At 37.6% G+C, this 15,304-nt stretch overlaps 1 protein-coding gene across 5 annotated transcripts in view; it reads right to left on the reverse strand.

The window, feature by feature from the left end:
- arid1b (AT-rich interactive domain 1B) overlaps positions 1–15,304 on the reverse strand; it is a 692,248-nt gene that overhangs the window by 119,867 nt on the left and 557,077 nt on the right. For all 5 annotated transcript variants that reach the window (XM_062041960.1, XM_062041959.1, XM_062041957.1 and 2 more), the window contains one exon: positions 8,159–8,287. In XM_062041960.1, the coding sequence (XP_061897944.1) occupies positions 8,159–8,287 (129 nt within the window). The remainder of the gene's footprint in view (positions 1–8,158; positions 8,288–15,304) is intronic.

A 15,304-nucleotide genomic window follows, 5' to 3' on the forward strand; every position in this document is an offset into this window, starting at 1 on the left:
GGAGGGAACCCACATAGTCACGGGGAGAACATGCAAACTCCACACAGAAAGATCCCGAGCCCAGGACTACTCAGGACCTTCGTAATATGAGGCACATGCACTAACCCCTGTGCCACCGTGCTGCCCTGTGTGTGTGTGTGTGTGTGTGTGTGTGTGTATATATATATATATATATATATATATATATATATATATATATATATATATATATATATATATATATATATTTAGTTTAGTTTAGTTTATTAAGGATCCCCATTAGTCTACACCACAGTGGAGACTATTCTTCCTGGGGTCCAGGCAAAAACATCACACAATCACAAAACAGAAGATTAAAATGCAGTACAACATGATCAAATAATAAAATGTTGTAATACAAAAATAGCAACAACAAAGAACAAAAAAAAATACATAAATAACTTCGAGTTTACATAATAATGTTCATACCAAAGATAAAAAGAGCAATATAAAAAATATATACATATATATATATATTTTTTTTTTTGCAAAAATAAAACAAAGAACCAATGGCCTAAAATATACACATTAGTGTACCAAAGACAAACAATAAGTGTATACCTCAAACCAACATACCAAGGGGGTAATGGCTCAACAATCTCTTTTTTTTAATACAGACAACACAAAACCATTACGGCAAGCTTAAACAAATATTGCAAATATCTGTGGCATTGTTGAACACTGGGAGTTTTGGAGCAGTGGCTTCACCTTACAGTCACTGCTAGCATTAGCACAAACTAGCAGTGTGAGGCAATCCTTCATTGGCTTGTGTCTTTTTAGTGCCTTCCCCTTTGCTGTAAGAAAAGTCCGCTGTGGCATCTTTTACGATCTCATCACAATTAAAGACTTGCTGTGGAACACAGCCTTCTTCATTGATAATCAATCAATCCATCAATCAATCAAGGTTGATTTGTATTGCACCTTATAGCATCACAATGGTGCACAAAGTGCTTTGCAGGACAAATAAGTTAAAAGCAAGTAAAACCAGGCATATTAAAACAGTGATAATAAATACTTATGGCAATTGTTTGTTAAAATCCTCAAACTGAAGGTGCCACAAGCCAGAGGCTAACTAGCTAAAACACTAGCTCAAAGTAGTTGTCTAGTACCATACCGTACCATACAATACCATACCATACCAACTTTATTTATAAAGCCCTTTAAATCAACAACATTTGAAGAACACCACAAACAAATACAGGCAAAGGACAGACTAAAACATAACATTTAAAACAGATCCCGAAGCTATACAGCAAGACTGGGAGAGTTTGGGCACATTTGAAGCGTTTCTGATCACACAATGTGATCACTAAGACAGGCTAACAGCTCTGACCAGCACAAGGTACGACAATTGTGGAAATAAACACGTCAGAAGTGCTGCTCACTGTCGAAGCTCTTCTAAATGGCCACGCCCATGTGTACAGGATGTGACGTAGGGGGCCCTGCCTCTTCAAAATGGCCGTGCCAGTTTGTACAGGAAGTGATGTCATCAGGGGGTGGAACAAGGGGATGGGTCAAATGCAGAGGGTACTTTCACCACACCCAGTGTGTGTGTGACTATCAGTGGTACTTTAACTTTAACTTTTAAAACGGCAACCTCAGATGGCTTCAAGCGGCATGCAAAATGTGTGAATGAATGAATGAAGCGTTCATATGCCGAGACATGGTTCATACACAGAGACATATTTGGCACGATGGGAAGGTTCGTAAACTAAAAACGTCGCAAATAGAGTTGTTTGTAAATCCAGGTTCCACTATATTATGTAACATGGGGACAATCATTTATCTGAAGGATAATCAATATGGGCTCTAAAAATTTTTGTGTATCACTCTACTGTAGTGTTGTAACGATACCAATTTTTTGGTACCGGTACTAAAATTATTTCGATACTTTTCGGTACTTTTCTAAATAAAGGGAACCACAAAAAAATTGCATTATTGGCTTTATTTTAACAAAAAAATCTTAGGGTACATTAAACATATGTTTCTTATTGCAGTCAAAGGCCTACTGAAATGATTTTTTTTTTATTCAAACGGGGATAGCAGATCCATTCTATGTGTCATACTTGATCATTTCGCGATATTGCCATATTTTTGCTGAAAGGATTTAGTAGAGAACATCGACGATAAAGTTCGCAACTTTTGGTCGCTGATAAAAAAAAAGCCTTGCCTGTACCGGAAGTAGCGTGACGTCGCAGGTAGAAGGGCTCCTCACATTTCCCCATTGTTTACACCAGCAGCGAGAGCGATTCGGACCAAGAAAGCGACGATTACCCCATTAATTTGAGCGAGGATGAAAGATTTGTGGATGAGGAACATGAGAGTGAAGGACTAGACTGCAGTGCAGGACGTATCTTTTTTCGCTCTGACCGTAACTTAGGTACAAGGGCTCATTGGATTCCACACTTTCTCCTTTTTCTATTGTGGATCACGGATTTGTATTTTAAACCACCTCGGATACTATATCCTCTTGAAAATGAGAGTCGAGAACGCAAAATGGACATTCACAGTGACTTTTATCTCCACAACAATACAGCGGTGAAGCACTTTAGCTACGGAGCTAACGTGATAGCATCGTGCTTAAATGCAGATAGAAACAAAAGAAATAAGCCCCTGACTGGAAGGATAGACAGCAGATCAACAATACTACTATCAGGAAACACCGAACCAAACACTGGACATGTAACTACACGGTTAATGCTGTGCCGCCTGTCGAAGCCTAGCAATGCTGTTGCTAACGACGCCATTGAAGCCAACTTAGCTACGGGACCTCGTCAGAGCTATGATAAAAACATTAGCGCTCCACCTACGCCAGCCCTCATCTGCTCATCAACACCCGTGCTCACCTGCGTTCCAGCGATCGACGGCGCGACGAAGGACTTCACCCGATCATCGATGCGGTCGGCGGCTAGCGTCGGATAGCGCGTCTGCTATCCAAGTCAAAGTCCTCCTGGTTGTGTTGCTGCAGCCGGCCGCTTATACACCGATCCCACCTACAGCTTTTTTCTTTGCAGTCTTCATTGTTCATTAAACAAATTGCAAAAGATTCACCAACACAGATGTCCAGAATACTGTGGAATTTTGCGATGAAAACAGAGCTGTTTGTATTGGGATACAATGTGTCCGAATACTTCCGTTTCAACCATTGACGTCACGCGCAAATGTCATCATACCTAGACGTTTTCAAGCGGAAGTTTCCCGGGAAATTTAAAATCGCACTTTATAAGTTAACCCGGCCGTATTGGCATGTGTTGCAATGTTAAGATTTCATCATTGATATATAAACTATCAGACTGCGTGGTTGGTAGTAGTGGGTTTCAGTAGGCCTTTAAGTCCTTAAATAAAATAGTGAGCATACTAGACCACTTGTCTTTTAGTAGTAAGTAAACAAACAAAGGCTCCTAATTAGTCTGCTGACGTATGCAGTAACATATTGTATCATTTATCATTCTATTATTTTGTCAACATTATTAAGGACAAGTGGTAGAAAATAAATTATTAATCTACTTGTTAATTTACTGTTAATATCTGCTTACTTTCTCTTTTAACATATTCTGTCTACACTTCTGTTAAAATGTAATAATCACTAATTATTTTGTTGTTTGATACTTTACATTAGTTTTGGATCCGATGCCAAGTAGTTACAAGATCATACATTGGTCATATTCAAAGTCCTCATGTGTCCAGGGACATATTTCCTGAGTTTATAAACATAATATACATTTAAAAAAACGAAAGAAGATGTCAAAAAATATCGACGTAATCATAGTAGTATCGACCAGATACGTGCCTGTACTTGTTATCATTACAGTGGATGTCTAAACACTGTGTCTGCTTATAAGTACTCCGTGATTGTGTGCTCCCGAACATGCTCGTCTGCTCGTAAAACCAGCAATGACACGACGTGACTTCGACGCGGGCGCGGGGGGGTGCGGGACCGGTACGTTTCAGAGACGGTATAGTACCGAAAATGATTCATTAGCACTGCGGTACTATACTAATACCGGTATACCGTACAACCCTACTCTACTGTCAATGCAAGAAACATGATCTTGACATGTTATTTTTGCATCACTAAATTGCTGTTTAACTTAATTGCCAATTTTTTATTGTTTTGGTTCAATGTGTCTTTTTTTGCCTCAGGCTCCCATATCCTGTTCCAGCCAACTCAGCACCTTTCTTGGCAGGATGTCGAAGCCAAAGACGGTCTGGGGTGCACCTGAGGTCTGACAAGCACTTCGCATCGTCAATTTTCTCCCAAAATCTTCACTGCCTCCCTCGGGATCTGGCTTGAGTCATGACATGTCTTTTTTCTGTGTGTGCGAGTGTGTGTGTGTGTGTGTATATGTGTGTGTGTGTGGGGCAAAAATAACTATGAAGGTCCGACAAGGCACAGTGGTTTAAAAGTGCTGTCTGCATGGTCATTACAGGTGGAGTGCTTAACCCCTGGAGGAGAGTGTGAGGTGTGTTGCTGTGTGGCAGAAGTGTGGAAAGAAGAGAAGAGCCGAGACAGGCTTTGAATCTCTTTGCTCTAATGCTATTAGATCCACCTGGCTTGTCTATCTACCTATGCTGGCTGTGGACACTGCACATGGCTGGAGAACTGCTGGGATCGGAGAACAATAGCAACAAAAATATCATCCGGTATTCTCACGTATCGCCATACCCGTGTGCTGATGTCTTGACGGTCCACACAAACGCAATAGAATGACACCACACAGTGAACAGGCTCTCCTGACACATGCTGGCAGGCAGGCCAAGATAAACAAAGAGCAGAGTTCAGGATCTTGGAGAGCCTTTCTGTGTTGGCTAATGGCTGGCTAATTTGTCAGTGCACCGGGGAGAAGGAAGAGAAACAGATGGGAGCTGTCACACAGAGAGAGAAATGACCAACATCTGTCCACTCTGGTCGATACTATGGTTCTGGTCCTGGCTATGTCCTGAAAGACTATTTAATACTCTCACTTCCATGAAGACTGTGTACCCTGTAATTATGTGCAATGATCACTTGCTTATGTCATGATGGAACCACAGCATGTGTTAGGGCAGTGGTCCCCAACCACCGGTCCGGGGACTGGTACCGGTCCGTGACGCATTTGCTACCGGGCCGCAGAGAAACATGAAATAATTTATAAAGGACTGAATTTTCTCTGACTTAACTTTGGCCTGTCCCACTAAACACACCAATAATCTTGTTTAAAGATGTACAATAAAACTCCTCATAGGAATTTGTAATATTTGCCATAACTGTGTAACATGATACATTGCACATTCATGAACATATCAAATACAAATGTGACAGATTGTAGCCGAAGGCTGATTTCCATCTGCATCTCATTGCAAAGAAACAAGCTCCCACTAATTCAGCATTATAGAGACTTGTATTTTTCATGCAGTTATTTTTGCTGTATTTATCTGGCAATAATCTGAAAATAATGCCTACATTAATCAGGTCCGTGGTGCAAAAAAGGTTGGGGACCACTGTGTTAGGGTATTTAGAGTGCAGTATTTCCTCATAGTAAGGCCATGGGCTTTAGCATATTAACATTATTTGTGTTTATTATTAGAGGTAAGGCAGTTATTACAGAGGATGTCTTCATTTATACAATTATTTTGTGTATATATTTTAATATTCATTTATTTAACATACTTCCCCACACCCTCTGGAAACCATGGACTTTTTGACCGATTGGACCTGCTTTACTTTAAAGAGAGTGAAGAATTTTTGATCGGGGCTCACTTTGGCAGAGACTTGCCTGTGGAGGCACCCGCTTATGTACACAAGCTCCTTGTGCTTGGAACATGATACAAAGAGACTGGAAGCTGACTGAATTGTTATCCTTAAATGCTTTTAAATCTAAACTGAGAACATTTGAAGCTGCCTTAGTTATTTATAACTGTTTTACTTGATGTCTATTCTATCATTTAATGTGTAAACAACAGACTTTTGCACAAGTGAGACTAACGCTGTAACATTTACCTCTGACCTATTTTGAAGAAAACTTGTTAAATCTTTCAAATGGCGGTTAGGGGCCTTTTGCGGCCCGCAGCTACATTTTTTACCGGCCCCTCGGCACAAAACCCCCCCCCAAAAAAACATAAAAAAGTGGAATAAAACGGCATACAGGTGAACTGTAACGAGAAAACTTTGCAGTGTTGACTTTACACGTCAAAACTGTCATTTATAAAATAATAATAATTTAAATTGGGTTTTAAGTTTTCTTTTGGTGTAAAAAAGTGCCTTGTCCCTGCAACATTTTTATCTGGGCTAGATTATGGTGACCCTTTTTTTATATGAATGCTACCCGTTGCTGTCTTCAGATGGTGGACTGTGTTTACCGTGTTTCCTTGAGGTTCATCACAAACTGTGGAGCCATGACACACCACTGTGACTTGTACGCTCGGCTGGGATGGCCTTCTCTGTCCACTAGGAGACAGTGTCACTGGTACACTTTTATTTACAAGGCTCTTCTGGGACTATTGCCCTCTTATTTGTTTACATTGATTACACAGAGAAGTGTAGATTCGTATGCACTGAGATCCAATGATCAGCTATTGCTCTCTGTCCCTTTTGCTTGCACTGAACTAAGGAAAACAGCTTTTGTCTATGCAGCTCCTTGTGCTTGGAACATGTTACAAAGAGACTGCAAGCTGACTGAATTGTTATCCTTAAATGCTTTTAAATCTAAACTGAGAACATTTGAAGCTGCCTTAGTTATTTAGAACTGTTTTACTTGATGTCTATTCTATCATTTAATGTGTAATGTAATTGCAAATTATGTGTAACTTTGCTGCTTCTTGGCCAGGACTCCCTTGAAAAAGAGATGTTTAATCTCAATGGTATTTTTTTCAGGTTAGATAAAGGTTAAATGAAATAATAAATCAAAATCAATGTACTTATGAAATATTGACCTATTGAAGGTTCCAATTAGTTCAAATCAAATATTTTACTTTGAAATAATTTTGGGGGACAATATTGCATGTTTGTGTGTGTGGCATAAAAACTAAGTTTTATTTTTTTTTTAAACTGTCAATCCTCAAAAAATAATAACAGTTCAAAATCAATGTTGTTATGATTTACTGACATATTTAAGGCTCCAATTACTACACATCAGAAATGTTGCATATTTTTTGTTTTGCCATAAAAAACATGGTTTTCTTTGATAAAAAAAAAAGGGCATAAAATATTACAAACAAAAATGCTCCAAAAAACTGTATGTCGACAGATAGACCTGAAGTTGATCTAAAGATTTAAGCGTTGGAAAAAAAAACATATATATATGACTTATTCTTAACATTTTTATGATTGAGACACTTTTGGGTACCTGGGACAAAACTTGAGGGGAGCACTTAAGGTTAAAAAAAAATCCAAATGTTGTTAAGGTTTTAAAAATGAAAAATATCAAAATGGCCCCCGCCTGTTTACATTTTTTAGTGTGCGGCCCTCAGTGGATAAAGTTTGAGCACGCCTACATTAAACCAACAAAAATGAGGAACTGGGACACTATGTAAAGCTGATTTATGCTGTTAAAATGGTTCAAAAGCAATATGTGTCACAGGGTAAACTGGGCTGACTGACTCATACATGACAACAAGGGCTATCATTATTCAGAAGACAATACTTGATGACATCATCTCCGTCAGTTTGGAGCTAGCTCATCTTCTCATGAGGAGGGCCAAGAGGCCACCCTAAGAAAGTGCCAGTTTAGTATTCGTCATACAAGACGAGCAAAGACTGTGTGTGTGCGTGTGTGTGCACGTGGGGAGCGTTAAATAGGGTGGATGTGTCTTTTAAAAGGAATCCTTTAATGTTCCTCATTAGCACACTCTCTTTGAAAGCAATGACACTGATGCCAAGGCCCACAGTGACTGTGAAGGAAGAGCCAACAGTCAAAAAATATTCATATATGAAAAGTCATTGTGCCGTCAGAGGCTGACATCCACCGTGACCTCAACCTGACCCACATTTGGGAGACTGATATTTCAAACAAAAACCTGAAATGAGTCCTAACTATTAGAATGATAGAATTCTAAAGGAAAATGTGTCGTTTCATGGAGTAAAAAAAGACTTGAAGGCCTCGGTCTTAACTAATGGACGACAACACACACATTCATGATTTTTATGTGGAGCGGTTCTAACCTGGGTGTCCATACTGGGATCCTTGTGGTCCATAAGGGCCTTGGGGGCCACCTTGGGAATAGGGACCCATCGTGGGATACAATGGGAATTGAGAGCCAGCCTGGTTCCTTGGCATGTTTGACATGAACCCTGAAACACACATAAATCAAATGAATGAGTGGAATTACAATAAACCCTGTAAGATCTGTTTAAAACATCTGGTCTTCCTCATTAGCATTAGCTTAAGGCTAGAGATCGCCAACTTTGTTTTTCCACTTTGGGATAGGAAGAAAGTGAGTGTGAAGGACAGTATAGAGAAGAAGAGAATCATATTCAAATAATTCAAGAAAGAATTTATCAAAGCTAACTTGGTGAAGAAATGTGTGTGTACCGCTGCTATTGTGCACCATCTTTACACCAGCCAAGAATGTTAAAATACTATCTTAATAGTGGACATTTGTCGATGAAAATATGGAAATGCTGATGATGGTGTGTTTGATGGAGAAGCAATTGAAAAAAATTAAATTCTACTCTCCAATGCAAATGTTCTGCATTATTATTTCAATATTTCTACTACTTTAGTTTGTAGTAGCTTCTATTGTATTGTTTTTATACAATATTTTTATCTAAATGTGTGTTTTTCTAAAAAGAACGTTACATGTTAAAATTGATTTCATTTCATTTCTATGGTAGACGTTGATTTGAGATACAAGTGTTTAGAGTTAAGATCTCCATAACAGAACCAATTAAAGTCGTACATAGAAGTACTTCTGTAATTTTATCACACCATATGTAAGTACAGTTGACTCTCCAATGTGCAACCACATATTTCTGGAAAAATACACCTCATATGTCAAACAAACCATCATCATGCATGAGTTTAATTGAGATTTTAAGCATATATTGAGAGACTAATCACCAATGAAGGCAGGGTTTGTCAATTAAAAGAGGTCATGTTCAGGAACATTTCAAGGTATGCATATGTATACAATCCATATTTACAATATCTATTTTATAGATTTTCACACGACAAATGAAACAAAGTGAAACATTTCTTCAATGTATTTTTCAAAAATGTCCGTTATTATTGCACTTAGGGCCTGATCTACAAAGATCCAAATACCAAGCACCAAACAGCGTGTACAAAGTTGCAAACTACAAAACTGTGTGTACTATTAGTGGGCGTGTTGGCAATGATCTACTAAGACTGTGTGTACAATACACAATAAGTGCAAAAGTAGTGCAAAACACCCTATTTTAAAAGAGGACTTTGCATTGAGACACACATTTCCCTCCAAATTCATGTAATCATGTTTCTACCTGGGATGTTTTGAATCATGCAACAGACAACAATAATATGTACTACATTTTTTGGCATTTTAGAAGCAGTACCAACGTGTGATCTACAATGAAACCCACGTTTTAGCGTGCTAAAAGTGCATGCGCTCTGGGAGATGCCAGAACTAACTGAATGATTCACCGGCAAGAAAATGCATATTAGCAGAAGTTTTTTTTTCATATGGCCGATACACCCAAGCCAACAGGGGTAGCCAAACTATGACCCATGGGATATATGTACTGTATGTATATATATATATATATATATATATATATATATATATATATATATATATATATATATATATATATATATATATATATATATATATATATATAAGCAAATGTTATTGTTGTTGTTGTAGATACCCATATCTGCTGTACAGATTTACAACAGAGAAGTGTGGAATACTTCTCTTGATGCCTTATTTGGATTTACTTTATTAAAGGTTTGGATATATTTAGTGTTTGGCACAGCTGGACCAGAGCAGGAGGGGATAGAAAGACATCTGCGGTCCCTTCCAAGGTTTCTCGTTATTCCCATTGGGTTGATTTTTTTTCTTGCCCTGATGTGGGATCTGAGCCGAGAATGTCCCTGTGGTTTGTGCAGCCCTTTGACACATTTGTGATTAAGGGCTATATAAGTAAACTTTGATTGCTTGCTTGATTGATTGATATATATGGGCCAATTCTACCGAATTGGTTCGAAGTGAGGTTGGAAATATTTTTTACATTTTGTAAGATCTATTCTCAAAACGTTGTCCCTATATTTATTGCACAATAACTGAAGTACATATTTCTATAGAGAGAGTCAACTTGTATTTTCAGAATATTTGGGAATGTCTGTCCTGTCCCCAAATGTGTCACTACCAAATCATAGCCTTCAAGTATGAATATAAAATATGATGTTACTCTGTTAATATCATACTTACTTACCTTGCGTAAAGACGATTATTTTTTAAATAATATTGACGTTTTTCATAGTAAAATTTAAAAAAATGAATTTTTTTACAGATTTTCTTACATCAATATATTAAATTCTTCAAAATCGACATGCAGTCTTTCTTTTTAAAATGCATAACACTGATCAGATTGATTTCAGAGTTAATATTGTATGAAATTGAACATACTTTTAATAAATCAGTATCATAATATTTAAATTGATAACTCAATATACCTTTTCAATTGTTGACTAAATATCAATTTTGTTAGCAAGTTTGTATCATATTCCCTCAACTTTATTGCCTAATATTAACCTACAGCATGCTTGATGTTGGAAATACTGCAAACACTTATGTTTTGTGGTCAATAAAAAAAAATATTTTTGGAGAAAACTGTTAATATGAGATGAAAAAAGTACCCACATGGGTTCAGTATTCAGTGGTTAGCGCTCGTGCCTCACAGAGAAAAGGTCCTAGATTCCATTACTGAGCTCAGGGTCTTTCTGTGTGGAGTTTGGATGTTCTCCCCTTGACTGTGATGTGAGGGTTCTCTCCGGGTACTCCGGCTTCCTCCCACCTCAAAAACATAAAACTGGGGACAGGTCCCTTCCATCCTTAAATACATGCACCTGGGGATAGGTTGATTGGCAACACTAAATTGGCCCTAGTGTGTGAATGTGAGTGTGAATGTTGTCTGTCTATCTGTGTTGGCCCTGTGATGAGGGGCGCCGAAAAGGGGGGGTAAAGGAGACGGATTCTAGGGGCCCATGATGGAGGGGGGCCCAGAGAGGCCCCTAATGATGATGAAATTATAATACAGGGGGCCCTGTAAAGATTCTTTTCATGGGGCCCAAAATCCCTAGCGGCGCCCCTGCCTGTGATGAGGTGGCGACTTGTCCAGGGTGTACCCTGCCCTGTGCTCGAGTGCAGCTGGGATAGGCTCCAGCCACCGCGCGACCCCAAGAAGGACAAGCGATACAAAGTGGATGTATTCAGAATTCAGAGAAGAAGAAAACACTTCATATTACTGTTAGGGTTCTGAAAACTAATGTGCATTACTTTGGCTCCGTTTACACTGGACACCAAATCAGATTGGATAATTTTTGCAAGTCGAAATGCTCAAAAGTGCTTCAAATCTAATAGTTTTGTATCATCTCGGGCCACATCAGGAGGAAGCCCAAATCTGTTTGGAATCAAATCTTTTCAAATGTGACTGCAGTCTAAACAGCAATGTACGGGACTTTTACTGAGCTTCGTCATTCGTGTGTGCAGCACGATCACTTTCCTTTTTGCATTTCTTGGTGGCTGGGGGTTGGTGGCTGCGGGGGTGTATAGTGTAGCCCGGAAGAGTTAGGGCTGCAAGGGATTCTGGGGGGGGGGTTGTTTTTGTTTTTTGTATTTTTGTCATAAAAAAATACAATAATGTGTGCTTACGGACTGTATCCCTGCAGACTGTATTGATCTATATTGATGTATAATGTAGGAACCAGAAATATTAATAACAGAAAGAAACAAATCTTTTGTGCGATTGAGTGTGGATGAGTGTAAATGGGGGAGGGAGGTTTTTTGGGTTGGTGCACTAATTGTAAGTGTATCTTGTGGTGGTTGGGGACCACTGGGTTAAAGGACATCACTTTGCTATATATATATATATATATATATATATATATATATATATATATATATATATATATATATATATATATATATATATATATATATATATATATATATATATATATATATATATATATATATATATATATATACAGTATATATGTATAAATATAAATATGCATAATATATACATATATACATACATGCATATATATATACAGTATATATATTTGTGTATTTGTCTATATGTGTGTGTATATTTGTATAAATTAATATATTCATATATATGTGTATATATACATACATACATATACACGCATATATATGCACAAACATATATATATATATGCATATACAGTATATATACATACATATATACACATTTGTATATATATATATATATATATATATATATATATATATATATACATATATATATATACATACATATATATGCATATATATATGCACAAACATATATATATATATATATATATATGCATATACAGTATATATACATACATATATACACATTTGTATATATATATATATATATATATATATATATATATATATATATATATATATATATATATATATATATATATATATATATATATATATATATATATATATATATATATATATATATATATATGTCCCCAATGTTTGGGGACCGCTGCTGTAGTAGATCAGACCATACATAAGTGTGAGAAACACAATTTCGTTAACTGTATATAACATATTGAAAATGACAATGATAGTACACTTTATGACACTTATCGGAAAATTAAAGACTTTTGAAAAAAGGCATCTTTAAACCAACACCAATACATTAAAAATCAAAGAAACAGTTTGACTTACTGCAATTTGTTTGGACAAACATAGCTTGCTGACATACAATCAGAACTTGTATTACCAATTAAACAGCCTTTTTTCAATATTTTCTCGTTTTACGGTAATACTTTTTTCACACGGAACTTGCATCTGTGGACTTGTGTCGTTCTACCTTACAACTACTCGTTCTGCAAAACCGCTATAAATAAATGATTCATGATTCATTACATTGGCTTACTTGTGTCACATGGAGGGTAACATGCACACGATTATTTTCCTTGTATACTATTTTAATGTTACATTTACCACAAATCATCCAAAGGTTGCACTCGTTAATTTAAGAGCACTATTACAATAATCTTAGGGGTCATGGTCTAGAAAGAAAGGTCTTTGGGCCATGATCCACCTTTTGAGAACCTTTTTCTGCACTGGACAGCTCACAAAAACGCTTGTGCAAAAATAATCCTATGCGCAAGTACCAAATATACAGTAGGGAAGGGATTCCTATGGCCTCATTCATGGACGGATCTCCCACAAGAGGAAAGGGGGGGTTAATAATTTTGCAATGCAGTCTGCTGAAAATGATCGAAAGCACCACTCTACATAGCAACGGACACTGTGGTCAAAGTTAGAATTGACACAAAACACATTTTAAAATATTCATCACTCCACTGCCATCTGGCGGCTGAAGTAAATAGTGCAACACCCCCAATTCGTCACGTTTCAACTGTCAGGTAAACCGCAACGAATGGGGCCATATGAATAACATTCCTACTGTACACTTGCAATTTCACATCCACCGAACAGTTCAGACATTGTTGTATGAAAAAGGGAAATGCTTCATGTGAACAAAATAAACTGCTGATAAAATGTGCCTTTAGCCTCTCAGGCTGAAATTCGTCTCCACCATTGAAATTGACATTTGGAGTGATCCTCGTCTGGGCCTGGTGCTCTCAAGCTGCCGTGGTCTTTTTTTAAAACCCACAGAAAGATCTCCCGATGCAGCACAAATGGGAAAAGGTTGCTGGATGGCCCTTGAAGGAAAAAAAAGTGTGTGTGTTTGTGTGTGTGTGTGTTGGATGATTCAGTATTTCACATGAGGCGTAAATGGATTTGCGATGAGTGTAAACTTTGAAAACCATCCACTTTTTTTGGAGGAGTGTACAGAGACTTCTTTGTGAGTTAGGCATTCATAGGAAGTGCAACTAAGTATATTTTTGTAATGCAGTATTAGAGCTGTATTATATGTAGTACATACTAGTTCATAATTAGTGGGTTTAATTAATAATGTCTGCACCGCATCATGTTTCAAATATTTTCGAGTTGTTTTGTGCTCTCATTGGACATACAGTCGCCCCTCGCCACACCGCGATGCAAATATTGCAGCGTGGCTCTATTGTTTTATTCTAAAGCATATTCTACATATTTTTGGCTTAAATTACTCATTTTCAAGAATAACCATGGCTGAATAAACTAAAGCAAATATCTTAAACAGGGAGGTCCGCCACCCTCAGGGGGGCCGCAGAGCTAGTGGTGGGGAGCCATGACAATTTTAAAATATATTTTTATATATTTTCCAATGTAATTTTACCACAAATGTAAATGTCTTTAAATACACATCAGTATTGAGTCAACACACTGTCATGTAGTTGAATGTAAATAAATAATAATATTTAACATAAATTAATATATTATTATATTCATTAATAGTGCTCTAATTGCCAGCTAGCGATGAACGCCCTTAGTCACCTAGCGGCTGGCGCGCTAGTTGTCAGTTAGCGATTGGTGCGTTAGTTTGCAGCTAGCTATTAACACACTAGTTGTCAGCTAGCGATCAGCGCATTTGTTGTCAGCTCGCAATTAATGTGCCAGTTGTCAGCCTGCCAATCGCAGGCTGACAACTGGCACATTAATGCGATAGTTGTCAGCTAGTGATTAGTGATTAGAGTACTAGTTGACAGCTAGTAACTATTAGTGGTACCATTCCTGGGCGCGGCCACCGCTGCTGCCCGCTGCTCCCCGCTGCTCCCCTCACCTCCCAGGGGGGGATCAAGGGTGATGGGTCAAATGCAGAGAATAATTTCGCCACACCTAGTGTGTGTGTGACAATCATTGGCACTTTAACTTTAACTTAATACTGTTATTATTTGAGTATCGTTAGTATTGCACAATAGCAAGGTACTTTTAGAACCAGTTTAATGTAAAACACATGCAATTTGTTATTCTTATAGCCAGACCTGAGTGTTTACTTCCATACCTGACGTGACAACCTCTGAGGAAGGCATCAGTTGTAGCCGGAACTGGCAAGTACAGTCTGGCTGTAAGAATAACAAATTGCATATTTTTTTGAAGACCTAATGAACCTCTTTGGATTGATGTAAAATGCAATCAGAATGTCAAACAAGCTATATAAGTAGGGGATCCCTGCTCCTTC

Source organism: Entelurus aequoreus, linkage group LG03, assembly GCF_033978785.1.
Source record: "Entelurus aequoreus isolate RoL-2023_Sb linkage group LG03, RoL_Eaeq_v1.1, whole genome shotgun sequence".
Taxonomy (NCBI): domain Eukaryota; kingdom Metazoa; phylum Chordata; class Actinopteri; order Syngnathiformes; family Syngnathidae; genus Entelurus; species Entelurus aequoreus.